This window comes from Cydia fagiglandana, chromosome 24 (genome assembly GCF_963556715.1).
Source record: "Cydia fagiglandana chromosome 24, ilCydFagi1.1, whole genome shotgun sequence".
Lineage (NCBI taxonomy): Eukaryota > Metazoa > Arthropoda > Insecta > Lepidoptera > Tortricidae > Cydia > Cydia fagiglandana.
This window is the reverse complement of record NC_085955.1, coordinates 10,026,027-10,044,585: the sequence shown is the minus strand read 5'-3', so window position 1 is coordinate 10,044,585 and position 18,559 is coordinate 10,026,027. Positions and strand designations below refer to the sequence as shown.

Sequence of the window (18,559 nt, the reverse complement as noted above, 5' to 3'; positions counted from 1 at the left end):
ATTTAAACAGGCTTAAAAATATTTAGGGACAAGGATTATTATACCTTATTTATTTTTAAAGATAATTACTAAATACCTTATTAAATTAACCACCTCCATAACTGAAATATACTCTATTCGCACCTCTATTAATGGAACCCTCTGTAAATGAGACAGAAATTTATTTGTACCTGGCTAACTGGGAGCCTGTGTAAGTGAAAAACCTCTTTAAGTGAGACATATTTGCTCGTCCCTTGAGATCCCACTTATCCAGGTTTCACTGTATTTAAACATTTTTAAATGTCTTTAAAAATACCCGTAAGGATCGGATAAAAATATAGTACTTAAGTCTGACTCACGCTTGACAGGTTTTCCTGTAATCCATAGGTAAAAACCTATTTTTTGTTTGTGTTTTTTTTTTCAATATTTTAGATCCCTTAGTTTCGGAGATAAAGGGGGGGGGGATGGTCATAGTTTGCCTATTTTCTTAAATTACTTCTAAACTATTTATCCTAAAATTAGTAAAAAAATATATTTGAGATTCTCACAATGAGCTCTTTCACTTGATATATAACACGATATAATTTGCAAAACTTTACGTAACCCTAAAAATAAAAAAATAATCTCACCTCAGCCATCCAATGGCATCCGCCAGGCCCTTCCTTCCGTCGGTGACTTTCCACACCACGAGGTACAGGGAGCGGCGGGACAGGAAATACTGATGCGTTGCGTAGTACCTGAGAAGCATAGAAGGTAGGCTCCCATAAAAAAGGAAAAAGAAAGGAAAGAAGAAGAAGAAGTAGAAGGGAAGAAGGGGAAGGTAGGTAGGAAGTCGTATACGCGTGCCTCCGTGAGGGGCAAAACATACGCAATGCGACACTGTGATTGGTCGAATTTATTTGTTGCCCACCATAATCCATACTAAAACGGTGGGGAACAAATAAAATAAAACAATATTGATTTTGTTTGGAAGACTGGTAAATACAGTTTAGGTAGATATGGCTCATAATTTCAATTGAATTTTATTGTTTCTTTCTGCGGTTATTATGTATGTTAACATTATATACCTACTCATTAATGAACCTCCAGGTCTGTTTCTTAAGTATGTTAAGTACACTACATTGTACTAAAAATCCATTTGTATTATGTGACTGTTTGTGTTCTAAACAAATAAAAAAAAATATATGAGACTGTGACAAGGACAAACAATAATAGCTCTTTCGCTGCTACTGAAAGATACATAAGACTATCCCGTTCGGTCACTTTCCCCCACTTTTCATGCCAGATCCAGTTATACAGTGTGGAAAGATAAGTCGGGCCCTGGAAGGAAACTACCTTAAATCCTGAAGCTGGCTCAATTTACTTAAAGGAGACATTCCTTTATTTTTAAAAAGAAACAAAACTGCATTCATAGGATTTTCCCTTTTTTCTTCAATTTAGCTTGTCAAAAAAAATATTTTCCCTTACTTACTTATCTTTCCACACTGTATACTAGATTCACGCTGAGAAATAAAAAACCGGCCAAATGCGAGTCGGCATCGCGCACGAAAGGTTCCGTACCATGACGCAAAAAAACGGCAAAAATTACGTTTGTTGTATGGGAGCCTCTCTTAAATATTAATTTTATTCTGTTATTAACCGACTTCAAAAAAAAAAGGAGGAGGTTATCAATTCGACCGTATTTTTTTGTATGTATGTTACCTCATAACTCCGTCATTGATGAACCGATTAAGAAAATTATTTTTTTGTTTGAAAGTATATAGTTCCAAGTTGGTCTCGTTTTTATCAAATCCCAGTTGTGATGATTGGGATCCATGAGGAATCCAGGGAACTCCTCGAATCTGATAAGGCATACGTTGAGTGTTTTCATCAATAAAGTAAGTATTTTATTTACGTTCAGAAAAAGTGACATTTAATGAAATAGAACTGCTGATGATGATTAAAACGGAACTCTTTAACGATGCATAGTTCACTTAGGCGACTTGTCCTCTTGGTTAAGTTTACTAAGGGCCACTTGCATCATCCCACTAACCCGGGGTTAACCGGTTAAACCTGGAGTTACCATGGCCACCAGTACTAATAGACACTGGGTTAACGGTTTAACCGGTTAACCCCGGGCTAGTGAGATGGTGCAAGGTGCTAAGCCAGTAAGATTTATAACGAACATTTTTATCAAGGTTTAGTCTGGTGATGGATTCCATCAGGGAACTGTAATTGGTGTATGTAGAAGACGCCTTGCTGAGTTATTGGCGGGTTTTTACTAGAGGGGGGGGGGGGGGGGGGACTCACTCGCGCTGTCCGCCGAAGTCCCACGTGCGGAACGTGACGGGCCCGCGGGAGGCACGCGGCGGCTCGTAGCTCCACGTGCCGATGTCGACACCGACGGTGGACATGTTGCGACCTGACGCCTTGTTGCCCATCCGCAGCGCCCAGTGCTGGAAATGAGGACCTTAACCTCTTAGGGCCACTTGCACCATCCCACTAACCCGGGATTAACCGGTTAAACCGCTAAACCAGTGTCAAATTGTACTGGTAACCATAGTAAGTCCAGGTTTAACCGGTTAACCCTGGGTTAGTGTAATGGTGCAAGTGGGCCTTAACCACTTACCCCCTTATTCATAAAACTTTACGGGCCTGATTTAGTTATATTATGTTTTATCCCTTTCTTACCAATACATAAGTCAAAATGACAGATAAAGACAAACGATTATTAGCTAATTGAGGTTTGTATCGCGTTTATGAATAAGGGGGTTTACCTCTTGAACGCCACATACGGCAATATGGAATATTATTTTTCACCACACCGGCTCGGAAAAGCTTACTTTGCACTTCAAAAACTGATAGCAAAGTTGCATTTTATTCACATGTGAGGCAAAGTAATCAAATGCAAATTTTGAGTTGTTTTTTGAAGTTTTCTAGTTGAATTGACTTTTAAATGTAGATTTCGGATGATAAATATTTAATAACATTAATTTGAATTTGATCCTTTAGTACCGTTTGGTAACCAAAATTTCGTAACCAGCTACAGAATGGGAATCAAGATTGGCCAATTGGTATTTCTTTCCCGTTTCGAAGCTGGTTACCAATTTTTAGTTACCAAACGGTACTAAAGGAATTTGATTTCGTTTGATATTTTACATTTAATATTTGATTCGGGTTGGTGTGGTGAAAAATTTTGTTTTCACTCGGGGACAAATTTTGTTTAACCCTCGTGCTTTGAAACGCTCATGATTCATCAACTTTGCCCCCTTGTAAACCAAATAAGTCAAATAACTATTAAACTTACATCGGTCCCTTTTCTTCGATACTGTATTGGGGATTCTTGTCTCAAGCACTCCAGTAAGCTTGTTTTGCCGATGCCCTGAAACAAACACAATTGGTTACCAGGTGGAGTAATCGGACGAGCGAGGGAAGCGAAGTGAAGTCACAAAACATAAACAAAACAAAAAGTTATTGTAACTGTTCAGTAAATGGTTGTTTAAATTCAACATTAAACGGTGAATTATCGTTTTTTAAGCTACCAGTTTAACAAAAACATTAAGTAAAAATATTTTAGTTATTATTAATTTATATTTCCATTCTTCCCGTTCCATCCTCAACGATAAATCAAACAACTAGATACGATCTGATACGAGTGCCACTACTACGATAGTTTTTTGTGCATAAGCCATAGTTGACAACCCTAGAGCGACCGCCGAGCGTAGGTATGAAAAGTGAAGTATATACATGTGATTGACTTCTGTAGCTATCTGTATTGTGGTGAAGTTCTTACATTCAACTTGGAGCACACGGCTGGCTAGGGGCACGTCCCGGTATTTCGATGTTTTTAAGCTGAACTATCCGAGGATAGTTTGATACACAATAACTTTAGTAGATTTGTGACGTTCCACGGCAAAAGGTACCTTATGGCGGCTGGCGCTTACGTCGCATAGCCATAGCGCTGCAATAATATTGAAGTGGCGTTAATAATAGCGTAAGCGCCAACCGCCATAAGGTACCTTTAGTCGTGGGACGTCACATTTATTCTAATTTAAATGAAATTGGGTGAGCGTATAGTTGAAGTACCCCACGATGTCCATGCTCCTGTAGAGGCCCCAGCATGGACCCTAGAGGTCTGTAATGTTACCTGCAGCCCCACCAGCATGGACCCTAGAGGTCATGTAGAGATGTTACCTGCAGCCCCACCAGCATGGACCCTAGAGGTCATGTAGAGATGTTACCTGCAGCCCCACCAGCATGGACCCTAGAGGTCTGTAATGTTACCAGCAGCCCCACCAGCATGGACCCTAGAGGTCTGTAATGTTACCTGCAGCCCCACCAGCATCAGCTTCATGTTGGTGTACGGCCGCGCCTCCTGCAGCACGGACTTGAGGTACCCCACGATGTCCATGCTCTTGTAGCGGCCAGCATGGACCCTAGAGGTCTGTAATGTTACCTGCAGCCCCACCAGCATCAGCTTCATGTTGGTGTACGGCCGCGCCTCCTGCAGCACGGACTTGAGGTACCCCACGGTGTCCATGCTCTTGTAGCGGCCCCAGCATGGACCCTAGAGGTCTGTAATGTTACCTGCAGCCCCACCAGCATCAGCTTCATGTTGGTGTACGGTCGCGCCTCCTGCAGCACGGACTTGAGGTACCCGACGATGTCCATGCTCTTGTAGCGGCCGCAGGCTAGCATGGACCCCAGGGGCTCGTGGAGCGAGCAGCCAGCCGTGTTCAGGTTCCACAGGCGGGAGAGGAGGCCCATTTGTGGTGGGAGGTCAGTTATTTCTGGAAGTTTGAAAAATACTTTTATTTTGAAGGTATAAAATGTACTCGTAGTATCCTGATCACGGCACCAAATGTAAAAGTCAATTTATTTATTTGTATTTATTTAATACAGTACAAGCTTACAATACTACAGTTACAGTTACAATTAAAGCAGATACATAGCAATAATGTATAATGGATTCGACACTGAACTTTTCTCGTTAACTAGAGTATCTGCTTGTTGTATCTATCAAACTTTAAAATAGTGCAAAGTGCAGGTAATCTCTCAAGTGGACATAGACTAGGAATCCTCTAGACCGAGTTTAGAGCAATTATTCCAAGCAACCGATGATGCCAAAAATGCGGGGGTGCGCGGGACGAGGTGAGCAAAGTCCCGTGCCGTGATTGGTCCGTTCAAAGACACGGACGTCACACAAAGACACTTTCGACTCGAATATGGAGTAAAATTACCGTATGCGTGGCAGAGGGGTAGCGCGACTATGCTCAGTCTGGAGGAGGTCTTATCTGTGCAAGTGGATTAGGATATTTTAAAACCGTACGACTATACTAGTAATATAATGTAGAGTTACCTTTGTTCCCGCTAATGTTGAGCACGGACAGGTTCGTGAGGGCGCGTATGAGCGGCGGCACCGAGCGCAGCATGTTACACGACACGTCCAACACGGAGAGGAGCTACACTAGCCGGCTAACCTAAGCTCACCCATTATACTAGTAATATAATGTAGAGTTACCTTTGTTCCCGCTAATGTTGAGCACGGACAGGTTCATGAGGGCGTGTATGAGCGGCGGCACCGAGCGCAGCATGTTACACGACACGTCCAACACGGAGAGGAGCTACACTAGCCGGCTAACCTAAGCTCACCCATTATACTAGTAATATAATGTAGAGTTACCTTTGTTCCCGCTAATGTTGAGCACGGACAGGTTCGTGAGGGCGTGTATGAGCGGCGGCACCGAGCGCAGCATGTTACACGACACGTCCAACATGGAGAGGAGCGGGAATACTAGCCGCGACCGCAGACCCGCCATCGAGTTCTGAACAAAACCATAAAGAAAAACATACATAAATTGCTCACTCCATACATCTATAGTTCGTTTTTTTAGCATTAGAAATAAGGTAAACAATCTTGATGTGCCTTTTAATTGAAAAACACATTTTAAAAATAAGTTACGGCAAATATTTAACGATTATGAATCTAATACGATCATTTATACTCTTCTGCTTTCATAATTCATAGTATTTTATTTTTAAAAAGCGTTTTTCATTTAAAAGACATGTCAAGATCGCTTACCTTCTTGCAAGTTCTTTCTAATGCTAAAAAAAACGAACTATAACATCGTGTAGCGAATTTGGGCGTTTTATAATCGCTCCTCTACACGATGGCCCAGCGCCGGCCACTCCAAGAGACACATTTATGCAAGTGATATTGCTATCTCATTCTACCGCTTGGCTGCGTCCCTTGGAGTGGCCGGCGCTGGCCCACCGTGTAGAGGAGCAATAAAATAAATATTGAAAACCTGATTCTTTCAAATCTGGACGTTCTTGGGCTCATTCTCCTCAGAATCGACAGCATTCTCCATCCCACTCCATTCCATTACGTCACGATGTATTAATTTTTTTTTCACTTGTATGTGCGTGACATAGTGGAACGTACAATTTTGAAACATTTTTTTGGGACTTTTTTTGGGACATTTTATTTTACCATCAGAATAGGGATGTCTCCTCTACTTAAAATAAATTATTTCACACCGTGCACGGAATAAAGCACCAGATAATAATTAGAAAAACATAGACAGCAGTTATTTTTAAGCACTATTTATATTTAATAAATCAGATTGAAATATAAAAAGTAGGTGAGTTGACTGTGACGTCACTACATTCGTTTTCATATAAATTCCATATTAGCAAATTGTTTTGACAGTTCTAAAAAAGAAGCTGATTTGACTAGTAGGAATGTAGCCTATTGAATATGCTAGTGATTCTGAGTTGAAAGAACCCAAAAACACCAGGATCTGTGAGAGGCGCGAATCGTAACAGACGCGTTTTGTTAGAGAGTGAATCTTCTGTACCTAGTATAGTTCGTAGGTTCGTAACTGAGCCCGAGCTAATCCTATTGTCTATTGTTAAGTAAAACCGCTCGTGCCACGTGCCACCATCACCTGCATAAAAACCTGCGTACTTCGGTTACTGAGTGCCGGCGAGTCGAACGCTACAGAACTCTAAAATGTGTCATCGAGATGCGTAACAAAGGCGCGTTATCGGAGAGCGCAACTACACTGGTTTTTTGAGCGTTGGACTAGCCCGCGCTCAGGTGCCAAATAGAATAAGGATGACCCTTTTTTGCAGGTAAGTAGCACGTGCGGTTTTACTTAACAATAGACAATAGGATTAGCCGCCGGGCTCAGTTACGAATCTACGAACTATACTATCCTGCTAAGACCCAGAGTCATTTTTGCAGTTTTGATTTTGGAACCTTCTTTTATTCCATTGTAGTTCAAATTTCGAATTTATTTTGTTCTTTTTAAAGGAACTCGGGACTTAAGAGGCTATTATTAACAAGCTTTTATTAGGTCGACCTGTATGTAACTATGTAATGGAATCTAAGGTAACTCATTTAACCATCATCCAAGGATCGTAGCGTCATGAAAATTGGCAGTTGTATGTAGTTCTGATGACAATACAATAATATGGTACTGTCGAACTGATCTGATGATGGAGACAGGAGGTGGCCATAGGAACTCTGTGATGAAACAACGCAACCTAATTGCGTTAGGGGTTTTTGGAATTGTCTCGATGAGTATTAGTTGTCTGTCGTAAGAAAAGTACAGTCAGCGATAAAAGCTTGTACCAAAACTGAAATTTTTGGCAAAAATTCATTTTTATTCTGTGTCTATAGTCACGTACCCACTCATCGTCCTCGTCGATCTCCCCCTCCCTTTCTGGCACGTTGCCATCGTCGTCCGTCGTCAGTTGTATCCGCTCTAGCATGTTGTTCGCCAGGATCTGCGCAAGCGAATCTTACTTCATTATTGGTATGATGAGACATCGCTGGCCCAATATTACAGGGTTCTATGTTTCACTTTTATCTAACTGAAATTTGAACATTGTCATAGTGACGTTAAGTCGAATTTCAACTATTTTGAATACGAAAGCGAATACTATTTCAATAAGAAAGCGTGCCGCCGCGACGCGTCGCAGAGTGCTTGACAGTAGTAACAGTATCCTGAGTGTGATAGCGGGTAGGCTCGATAGTCGCTATATGCAGCACTGGTCGAACCTGCACCGTTCCTTAGCTCCCTATGATGAAATGTAGTAGGTAGATAGGTATCTAATAAATTAAGTACTAACCTAGTCTAAATTACAAGCTGTGCATGTACATGTTTACTAACCAGTTATGGATTTTCGTGGTCCGAAATAAATGTTTTTTTTTTTTTTTTTTTTTTTTTATTTGAAAATGTTACATAGAACCCTGTAATATTGGGCCAGCGAGATGTTGAATTTTATAACAGAATCTAGTAAAATAGATAGCAAATGAGCAATTTATGACAAAATAATGTGGATATTAAAATAATACAAAAATATAGGACCTAACTTTCTTTTTAACTTCCAAAAAGGAAATAAGTATGGATAGGTACCATTCGATTCCTTACATTTTATCCAAAAAAATATTGTATAGCTAAAAAATAAATAAAAAAATATTGTATACAACGCAATATTTCATCGACAAAACGCAATTTTCTCATTTTGTACATGGATGGTTTTGGACTCTGACTATCATTTATGTCTTTTGTATTGCTTTAATACAATGGCTCCCATATAGACATTTGATCCCAAAAACAAACCTGATCTGATGATACCATAAATGATTGCTATTAAATATCAACAAGGTTATTTGAAATAAATATTATTCTTATTCTTATTCTTATGAAAATTTGTCATCTAGCCTATATAGTCTGTTCGAGAAACGGAAAACGGTGAAAAATAGAGATAATACTCCCAAAAATACGTGCATTAGCATGAATTAGCAACACAAAAAATTACAAACACGTTACGAATACATTTTTCTAAGCATAATGACGAATCAAATGAGATATCACACGTATTTTTAGGAGTATTATCTCTATTTTTCACCATTTTCAGTTACTTGAACAGACTATATACATCCATTCGGCGTGGAGAGGAATCAAGCCGGTACCGCTTACCAAAGTCCGGAGCGAGTCGAGTCTCAAATGGCTCCTCGCCGCGCACGCGCAATGTAGGAGCTGCGCGCGCACGCCGCCGGAGCGCGGGCGCGAGCACGGCCGCGCGCGCGCCGCGCCGCCGCGACAGTAGCATGCTAGCGGGTCGCCGACTGATGATCCGAAGTTTTCCACCTAATGATAAACCATAGAAGCAAAGACATATGTAACTTCGTATAAGAGGAATAAAATCTAAGGAAAAAACGTGCCTCGGAAATCAAGAAAAAGTCATTCTCGGATAGATGCCGCACACACCTTTCGCCTACTGTAGGGCTAATATGGAGGTCTCTTTATCATTTGTCACCGTGCCTGTCACGTTCTAAGTGACGCATGGCGTGACAGGTGATAAAAAAGCGACCAGGATACCGCTTCTGTTCAATAATGAATGTTCAACTTATCTGCACCGTGTTTTTTTTTATTTCCGTTAATTTCAAGGGTGCATTCCTAAGCTTAAATCAAGTAACTTTCCCAAATACACCGATATTCTAATTAACTCCATTACGGAGATAATCAATAATTTATTTTTTTCTTATAACGCCTTCACAAGCGTATACACTTGGTTTAAGGCCGGCTTACATATTGATTAGTGTTTAGAATGAGTTCATACATTTGCTACTATACTTAAGTACAATTTCGGTCGATCGATGTTCGAAATGACATTGATATGTCACAGATTTCAATTGTTTGGTTGAGTTAAATGTAATGCCCGTGTTACAACAACGCTATATGCTACATTTAATTTCTTTTTAAAAATATTCTTCTTTAAAAAAAAAACAAAGATAGTTATTTGTTTTACAAGGGGGCAAAGTTGTTGTTTAACCGCTCGTGCTAATATTGATACCCGAGCAAGCGAAAGATTCCAAAAGAACCACGAGCGTAGCGAGTGGTTCGAAAAATGGAATCTTGAGCGTTGCGAGGGTTTCAAAGCACGAGGGTTAAACAAAATTTGCCCCCGAGTGAAACACAAAATTTTTCACCACACCAACCTAAAGGAAATATTAAATGTAAAATATCAAACAAAATCCAACCAAATCAATCAAATGAATTTTATTAAATATTTATCATCCAAGATCATCATTTAAAAGTCAAATCTACCAGCAAACATACGAAAACAACTTAAAATTTGCATTTGATTACTTTGCCTCACATGTGAATAAAATGCAACTTTGCTATCATTTTGAAGTGCAAAGTAAGGCTTTCCGTGCTGGTGTGGTGAAAATATTTTTATTTCAAAATTAACTATGCCATTTAGTTCTCTTAAACGTACTTAACCATACCCCGAAGTTAACGGAATTCAATAAAAACACGGTGTATAAATAAACGAGAGGACAGGACATGTTGATTCTGCCGCCACCTACCTGAGGCAGACTCGGCCAGCAAGTGATCTCGTTGTGACTCAGATCCAGCTGCCGTAGGTTGGTGGGGTATGACGTCACATATGACATAGACCTGAAAACATAGAAACTTTGTTGGTTACCAGGGTCTGGCTACTGAAATATTACACAACGTTTAGGGCCGAGCCACACCGGCTTGCGTGTACGTGACGTGCGCGTGTGCGTGCGCTAAAATGTTGGAGCCGCACACGTCACGTAAGCGGTGTGCCGTCTCTCATAAGGATCTGTATACTACAACGCCGTCACGCACACGCAGCCGGTGTGCACAGGCCTTTAGACGGGAAATTATTTATTTATTTATTTAAACTTGATTACACAAAACATAAAAATAATGTACAAATGGCGGATTTAATGCCTAATGGCATTCTTTACCAGTCAACCGTCGGGCCAAACAGAGACATGTAAAAATGGTGCAAGGAGAACAGAGGCATTTATTAGAACATTGGAAAACAACTGAACAACTAATAATTCTGATAAACTACGTATAGAATACACAAATAAAAATACTAGAATATATATAATTAATATACTACTACATATTTCATACATACTCATAATATATAAGGGGTCATCCATTAATTACGTCACACGATTTTCTAGGTTTTTTGACCCCTCCCCCCTCCTTGTCACACTTGGTCACATTTGGCAAACCCCTCCCCCCTAGTGTGACGTCACATTTTTTCTACGAAATCGCCAAATCGAATTAAGTAAGTACCTGAGTATTATTCATATTTTATCAAAATATTTTTGACGATATAAATATTAGTAATTTTATAACCCAAAACTGCTTAGGAAAGAAAATTAAACGAATAAAAACGATTATCGTTTTAAAAACTTGTTATTTAAATGTACAGCGAATAAAATAATTTAAATAAATTTTCGGTTACTGATGAAGTTAAAGTGACGTCACAAAGTTTGTGTCTCCCCCCTCCCCCATGTCACAATATGTCACATTTTCTTGACCCCCTCCCTCCCCCTAAACGAGTGATGTAATTAATGGATGACCCCTAATGATGGACACTACTCGAACTCTTGTTTCAGCAGATACTTAAAAGCAGCAGCAGAAATCCAAAAAACTTGGGCTGGTCACACTTTGTGTAGCAGGAATTATAGTTTTGATACTAGAAAATATTTTTGTTTTTCTGCGCTCATGTAAGGTACAGTCGCCATCAGATATATCGGAGCGGCCGAGGCGATCACAATATCTGAACACGCACTCTAACGCCTTGAGAACAGAGGCGTGTATAGATATTTGTGAGCGCCTTGACCGCTCAGATATATCTGATGGCGACTGTACCTAAGGATATAAATTAAATATACGTTGGCGTGCACTCAAAGTCAGCTCTCATCATTTGTACCACTATGTAAAGTACAGTCAACGATAAACACACATGTTTACGTTCCAATTTTATTGATATTTTCTATAACTTCTATTTTATCCGTTTCTTTACACACTTGTCCTGTTTATGAGATTCAGGTATTAATAAATTCACGTACTTAATCAAAGTTATAGGCAAATTATATAATAAAAATTATAGGCAAAAAGCGCCATTTAAAATTAACTATTAATTAATTATATTATTTTAATTATTTATTCAAAGGCGTATGTGAAGTCCCCAATCCGCATTAGGCTAGCGTGGGGACTATAGCACAAACCCTCTCTCGCATGAGAGGAGGCCTGTGCCCAGCAGTGGGACGTATAAAGGCTGAATTATTATTATTATAGGCAATAAAACTAGTAGTAGTAGTAGTAAAAATTTGTGGCGAATAAATATGAGTCGCTTAACTTCAAACTCGGGTAAATCCATCTGTCAGTTTATGCGATTTTGGTATTATGAAAACGTAATAGGGTAGATATTTGCCGAGAGGGTCCAATGGATTTACCCGAGTTTGAAGTTAAGCGACACATATGACATTGATATGTACCGGAGCGAGTTGTAGGCCATGTTGAGCGAGGTGAGCCTTGGCACGAGGCAGGCGAGCCCGGCGGGCACGCACGTGAACTGGTTGTGCGCGAGGTTGAGCGAGGCGAGCGCGCAGTCCCCGGCGCCCGGCTCCGGATTCATTCATACATACCGGAGCGAGTTGTAGGCCATGTTGAGCGAGGTGAGCCTTGGCACGAGGCAGGCGAGCCCGGCGGGCACGCACGTGAACTGGTTGTGCGCGAGGTTGAGCGAGGCGAGCGCGCAGTCCCCGGCGCCGGGCTCCGGATTCATTCATACATACCGGAGCGAGTTGTAGGCCATGTTGAGCGAGGTGAGCCTTGGCACGAGGCAGGCGAGCCCGGCGGGCACGCACGTGAACTGGTTGTGCGCGAGGTTGAGCGAGGCGAGCGCGCAGTCCCCGGCGCCGGGCTCCGGATTCATTCATACATACCGGAGCGAGTTGTAGGCCATGTTGAGCGAGGTGAGCCTTGGCACGAGGCAGGCGAGCCCGGCGGGCACGCACGTGAACTGGTTGTGGGCGAGGTTGAGCGAGGCGAGCGCGCAGTCCCCGGCGCCGGGCTCCGGATTCATTCATACATACCGGAGCGAGTTGTAGGCCATGTTGAGCGAGGTGAGCCGCGGCACGAGGCAGGCGAGCCCGGCGGGCACGCACGTGAACTGGTTGTGCGCGAGGTTGAGCGAGGCGAGCGCGCAGTCCCCGGCGCCGGGCTCCGGATTCATTCATACATACCGGAGCGAGTTGTAGGCCATGTTGAGCGAGGTGAGCCGCGGCACGAGGCAGGCGAGCCCGGCGGGCACGCACGTGAACTGGTTGTGGGCGAGGTTGAGCGAGGCGAGCGCGCAGTCCCCGGCGCCGGGCTCCGGATTCATTCATACATACCGGAGCGAGTTGTAGGCCATGTTGAGCGAGGTGAGCCGCGGCACGAGGCAGGCGAGCCCGGCGGGCACGCACGTGAACTGGTTGTGCGCGAGGTTGAGCGAGGCGAGCGCGCAGTCCCCGGCGCCGGGCTCCGGATTCATTCATACATACCGGAGCGAGTTGTAGGCCATGTTGAGCGAGGTGAGCCTTGGCACGAGGCAGGCGAGCCCGGCGGGCACGCACGTGAACTGGTTGTGCGCGAGGTTGAGCGAGGCGAGCGCGCAGTCCCCGGCGCCGGGCTCCGGATTCATTCATACATACCGGAGCGAGTTGTAGGCCATGTTGAGCGAGGTGAGCCTTGGCACGAGGCAGGCGAGCCCGGCGGGCACGCACGTGAACTGGTTGTGCGCGAGGTTGAGCGAGGCGAGCGCGCAGTCCCCGGCGCCGGGCTCCGGATTCATTCATACATACCGGAGCGAGTTGTAGGCCATGTTGAGCGAGGTGAGCCGCGGCACGAGGCAGGCGAGCCCGGCGGGCACGCACGTGAACTGGTTGTGGGCGAGGTTGAGCGAGGCGAGCGCGCAGTCCCCGGCGCCGGGCTCCGGATTCATTCATACATACCGGAGCGAGTTGTAGGCCATGTTGAGCGAGGTGAGCCGCGGCACGAGGCAGGCGAGCCCGGCGGGCACGCACGTGAACTGGTTGTGCGCGAGGTTGAGCGAGGCGAGCGCGCAGTCCCCGGCGCCGGGCTCCGGATTCATTCATACATACCGGAGCGAGTTGTAGGCCATGTTGAGCGAGGTGAGCCTTGGCACGAGGCAGGCGAGCCCGGCGGGCACGCACGTGAACTGGTTGTGCGCGAGGTTGAGCGAGGCGAGCGCGCAGTCCCCGGCGCCGGGCTCCGGATTCATTCATACATACCGGAGCGACGAGCGACGACACAAAGAAAATCCTGCAGACCGCAATTCGGCCGGCTGAGGTGGGTATCAAGGTGACGCAAGTGCGACGAGTGGGCAACTCGGGTGTGGTAGTTAGGACCGCATCCGAGGAGTCAGCTCGCAAGCTCAGAGACGCCGCGCCAGCCGGACTGCGTGTTGCTGTGCCGAAGCCAAGGACACCGAGGGTCGCGCTGCGGTACATTCGCGCCGCACTGTCGGGGGAGCAAGTCATTGAGGAGCTGCACCGCATAAATCTGGCCGATGACGCCGACTGGCCCTTGTCCCGCTTTAGGGAGGAGTGCAAGTTTGGCGTCTCCAAGCCACTCGGGCCGAAGTTTTTAGTAATCCTTGACTGCTCCTCTGCTGTGCGAGACAAACTGGTGAGTCTAGGGACGGTCTACATAGGCTGGGACGAGGCAGAGGTGTGTGACCACATCCGTTCGACCTGCTGTACTAAGTGCCAGCAATACGGGCACCCAGAGAAGTACTGCAGGTCCAAAGATGTGGTCTGCGGCAAGTGTGGAGAGGTAGGCCATAGGTCGGCGGAGTGCAAGTCGGAGACCAAGTGTTGTGCGACGTGCAAACGCTTCAAGCGAGCGGAGGCGACCACGCACGCGACCGCGTCGCCTTCCTGCCCGGCCCGGCTTCATGCCGAGCAGCAGGAGGCGGCCAAAATGCTCTATCGATAGCAGATAGAGGCGTGTTTAGCATTTCTTTTGGGCAGCTCAATTTGCAGGGTTCGGAGGCTGCCACCACAGAACTTCCCGTGGTTGCGAGTTCGCACCGACTCGACTTAGTACTTGTCCAGGAACAGTACAACAGTCGGCCCGGGATTCTGCAGTGTGGCGCAAACCCCAAGGCTGGCGTCCTCATTCTCAATCGCGCAATGGCAGTCACGCTTCTTCACCATCTAAGCAACGAGTACTGCGCGGTGGTCCATGTCGCACACGGAGGATCCAGTCTGCATGTAGTGTCAGCATACTTCCAGTACAGTCATGACATCGGTCGTCACATAGCTCACTTGGAGACAGTTCTTCAACGGCTTTCGGGCAAACCTATTCTCATAGGAGTTGACAGTAACGCTCACTCGCCTATGTGGCACTGCGATAGGAGACAGTACACTGGAAGGGGACCGGATACGGAGTACAGGAGGAATCAAATGGAGGGACTCATCCTCGGCAAAGGACTACTTCTGCACAACGCTTCGGGACAGCCGCCGACATTCAGTGGACCCAATGGTATGTCGAATGTAGATTTGACCATCACTACCCGTGGAGTTAACGTGTGCGACTGGACGGTGCATGAGGGCGCCAGCCTGAGCGATCACCAGCTTATCACATTCAAAACGGTCTTCGGTAGGTTAGATCCAACAGCCAGTGAGTCGTCATCGACACGTCTGTCGCCGCCATTCCGGACGCGTGGAGTCAATTGGGCCAACTTTTGTTCTAAGCTACACACTCGTATGGACAGGATTCACCCCGGCCTTCCCGCCAACAGATACAGCGAGCGATATTCGGAGATCTTGCTGCGCACTGCCCGAGAGACCTTGGGCTTCAGCGGCAAAAAGAACGATGGTAGGTACGAATGGTGGACCCCCGAGTTGGAAGAGTATCGTCCGAAACTCAACCGGGCTCGGCGCGCGTGGCAGCGGTCACGCCGCTTAGGAGGTATAGCAGAGGAGCAGCTACATGACGATCTTCGTGCCCTTCGGGGAAGATACAAGAAAGCCATGAAGCAGGCAGAGCTAGACTTCTTTCGCCGGATAGCCGAGTCAGGTAACGACGATCCATGGGGACTGGCCTATCGAGAGGCTTACGGGCGCTTGCGCCTCCCGCCGAACATCACCAACGGCATCAAGCTTGTAGAGGGGTACACCGAATCCACCGGGGACACCATGTCGGGCCTCCTCCAGACGCTGTATCCAGACGACAAGCCGGACGGTGATACCATTTACCACCAGTCTGTTCGTGTAGCGGCCGCCTTCGCGCCATCTGGTCGCGATATGGAGGCCCCCGGAAAGGAGACGGTCGAGCGCATCGTGCGCTCCCTGCCTAACACGGCTCCAGGTACAGATGGTATCACGGCAGTCATTGTCAAGTGGGCGTGGAAGGCCACGTCGGATGAGATGTGGCTCATGTTCAGTAAGTGCATCACCGAAGGAGTCTTCCCGGAGATCTGGAAATCTGGTCGCCTTGTCGTCCTGCCAAAGGGTAACGGTAAGCCTCTTAGTGACCCGAAAGCGTATAGACCAATCACCCTTCTGCCTATTCTAGGTAAGGTTTTGGAACGCGTTATAGTTTCCTGTGCTCCCTGCCTGTACCGCAATATCTCGGACGCTCAATTTGGATTCACTCGCGGCCGGTCGACAGTGTCAGCGCTGTGCCGGGTTAACGACATCGCATCCGCCAGTTCAGCTCCGTATGTACAACTGATCTTTTTGGACATCTCAGGTGCTTTCGACAACGCGTGGTGGCCAATGATTTTATTGAAGGTAAAGCAAGGTGGAGCCCCACCGAACCTTTACCGCATCTTGGTCAGCTACTTCACGAACCGTAGAGTCAGTCTTTATGTGGGCGATCAGACATGCTCGAAGACCTGCACCATCGGATGTCCACAGGGGTCGGTATTGGGCCCTACGCTATGGAATATCCTCCTGAACGATCTCCTGCTGTTGCCGCGACCCGGAGGAGTGCATTTGATCGCGTATGCTGACGACGTGACGATATTGATCGAGGCGTCTTCTCGCGCGGACATCGAACGCAAGGCCAACGTCATGCTGAAGGAAGTATCCGGGTGGGGATCACGGAATCGCTTGCGATTCTCGCCCGCGAAGTCCTTGACCATGACGTACAAAGGTAAGTTCAAGCGAGCGCCAGTCATCCGACTGGAAGGCGATTCAATCAAAGGAGCCTCGGAGGCTACGTTGCTCGGTGTCACTCTGGACGAGGCTAGGTCCTACTTGCCGCATGCGAGACTTATAGGGGAAAAGGCCTCCAATTGCTTCAGCAAAATGTCGCGGATTTCCGCCACCAGATGGGGTGTCAAGTACCGATCTCTTCGCGTCTTGTACGCGGGGACATACGTGGCGACGGTCACGTACGCTGCTGCAGTATGGTGCCGATGCTCATCTAACTTCGTGGTCAAACGGGCGCTGATTAAGACGCAGAGACCGGCACTAATTTTGCTTACGAAGGCTTACAGGTCGTGTAGCTCCGCGGCGTTACCTGTGCTGGCGGGGGTTCTACCTGCCGATCTGGAAGTCTGTCGTGCGGGAAGGATCGCTCAGGAGGGAGACCAGCTGGACCCCAGGGAGCACCGGAAACTCAAGACGACGGTTAGGGCGGAGATCGTGGCTCAGTGGCAGGACAGATGGCAGACCAGCGAAGACGGACGCGAGTTGTACAGCTTCTTCCCAGACGTGGGCGTGAGGCTAAGTTCCGACTGGATAGAACCGGACTACGTGGTTTCCCAGATCCTCACCGGGCACGGATGCTTCAGGCTGCGCCTACACCAGCTAGGGCAGTGCGAGTCTGCAGAGTGCCCATGCGGTGAGCACAACGAGAGCCGGGATCACGCCCTCTGGGAATGTGTGCTGTACGCGGACGAACGGTCGGAGATGTTGGCATCGCTGAAGAGGACAACGGTTGGCCCAGTATTCCACGAGGAGTTGGTTTCGTGCGAAGAGAACTTCGAAGCGCTGCGCAAGTTTGCGCACTCCTGGCACACCAAGCGAAGACACTTTGAAGAGTGAGGACAGCGGTACAACGGTGGAGACGACGTCGAGCGCCGTGATTGTCGTCAAGCCCAAATTTGGGGGCAAAGGAGATGCTAAGATAGCGGCCTGCCCAGAAATGGGAGAAAGGCCAGGGACATTATTAGATTTGTAGGGAGTCCAGAAGCAGCGTGTAACGGGGCACTGAAAGCAGGACCGTTACACGGCTCCCACGATTCGGTCTGTACGGCGAGAGCCAGGAAAGACCATGAGGAGGTGGTGGGAAATACCGGAGCGAGTTGTAGGCCATGTTGAGCGAGGTGAGCCGCGGCACGAGGCAGGCGAGCCCGGCGGGTACGCACGTGAACTGGTTGTGCGCGAGGTTGAGCGAGGCGAGCGCGCAGTCCCCGGCGCCGGGCTCCGGATTCATTCATACATACCGGAGCGAGTTGTAGGCCATGTTGAGCGAGGTGAGCCTCGGCACGAGGCAGGCGAGCCCGGCGGGCACGCACGTGAACTGGTTGTGCGCGAGGTTGAGCGAGGCGAGCGCGCAGTCCCCGGCGCCGGGCTCCGGATTCATTCATACATACCGGAGCGAGTTGTAGGCCATGTTGAGCGAGGTGAGCCTTGGCACGAGGCAGGCGAGCCCGGCGGGCACGCACGTGAACTGGTTGTGCGCGAGGTTGAGCGAGGCGAGCGCGCAGTCCCCGGCGCCGGGCTCCG

The 18,559-nt window shown here is 46.8% G+C and overlaps 1 protein-coding gene across 1 annotated transcript in view; it reads right to left on the bottom strand.

The window, feature by feature from the left end:
* Positions 1–18,559, bottom strand: part of LOC134676358 (leucine-rich repeat serine/threonine-protein kinase 1) — a 130,410-nt gene that overhangs the window by 57,760 nt on the left and 54,091 nt on the right. Inside the window, exons 20-27 of the mRNA XM_063534716.1 lie at positions 10,346–10,436; positions 8,952–9,122; positions 7,654–7,752; positions 5,642–5,783; positions 4,546–4,748; positions 3,266–3,340; positions 2,269–2,414; positions 609–716 (exon numbers count right to left, since the gene is read on the bottom strand). Coding sequence (XP_063390786.1) covers positions 609–716; positions 2,269–2,414; positions 3,266–3,340; positions 4,546–4,748; positions 5,642–5,783; positions 7,654–7,752; positions 8,952–9,122; positions 10,346–10,436 — 1,035 coding nt within the window. The remainder of the gene's footprint in view (positions 1–608; positions 717–2,268; positions 2,415–3,265; positions 3,341–4,545; positions 4,749–5,641; positions 5,784–7,653; positions 7,753–8,951; positions 9,123–10,345; positions 10,437–18,559) is intronic.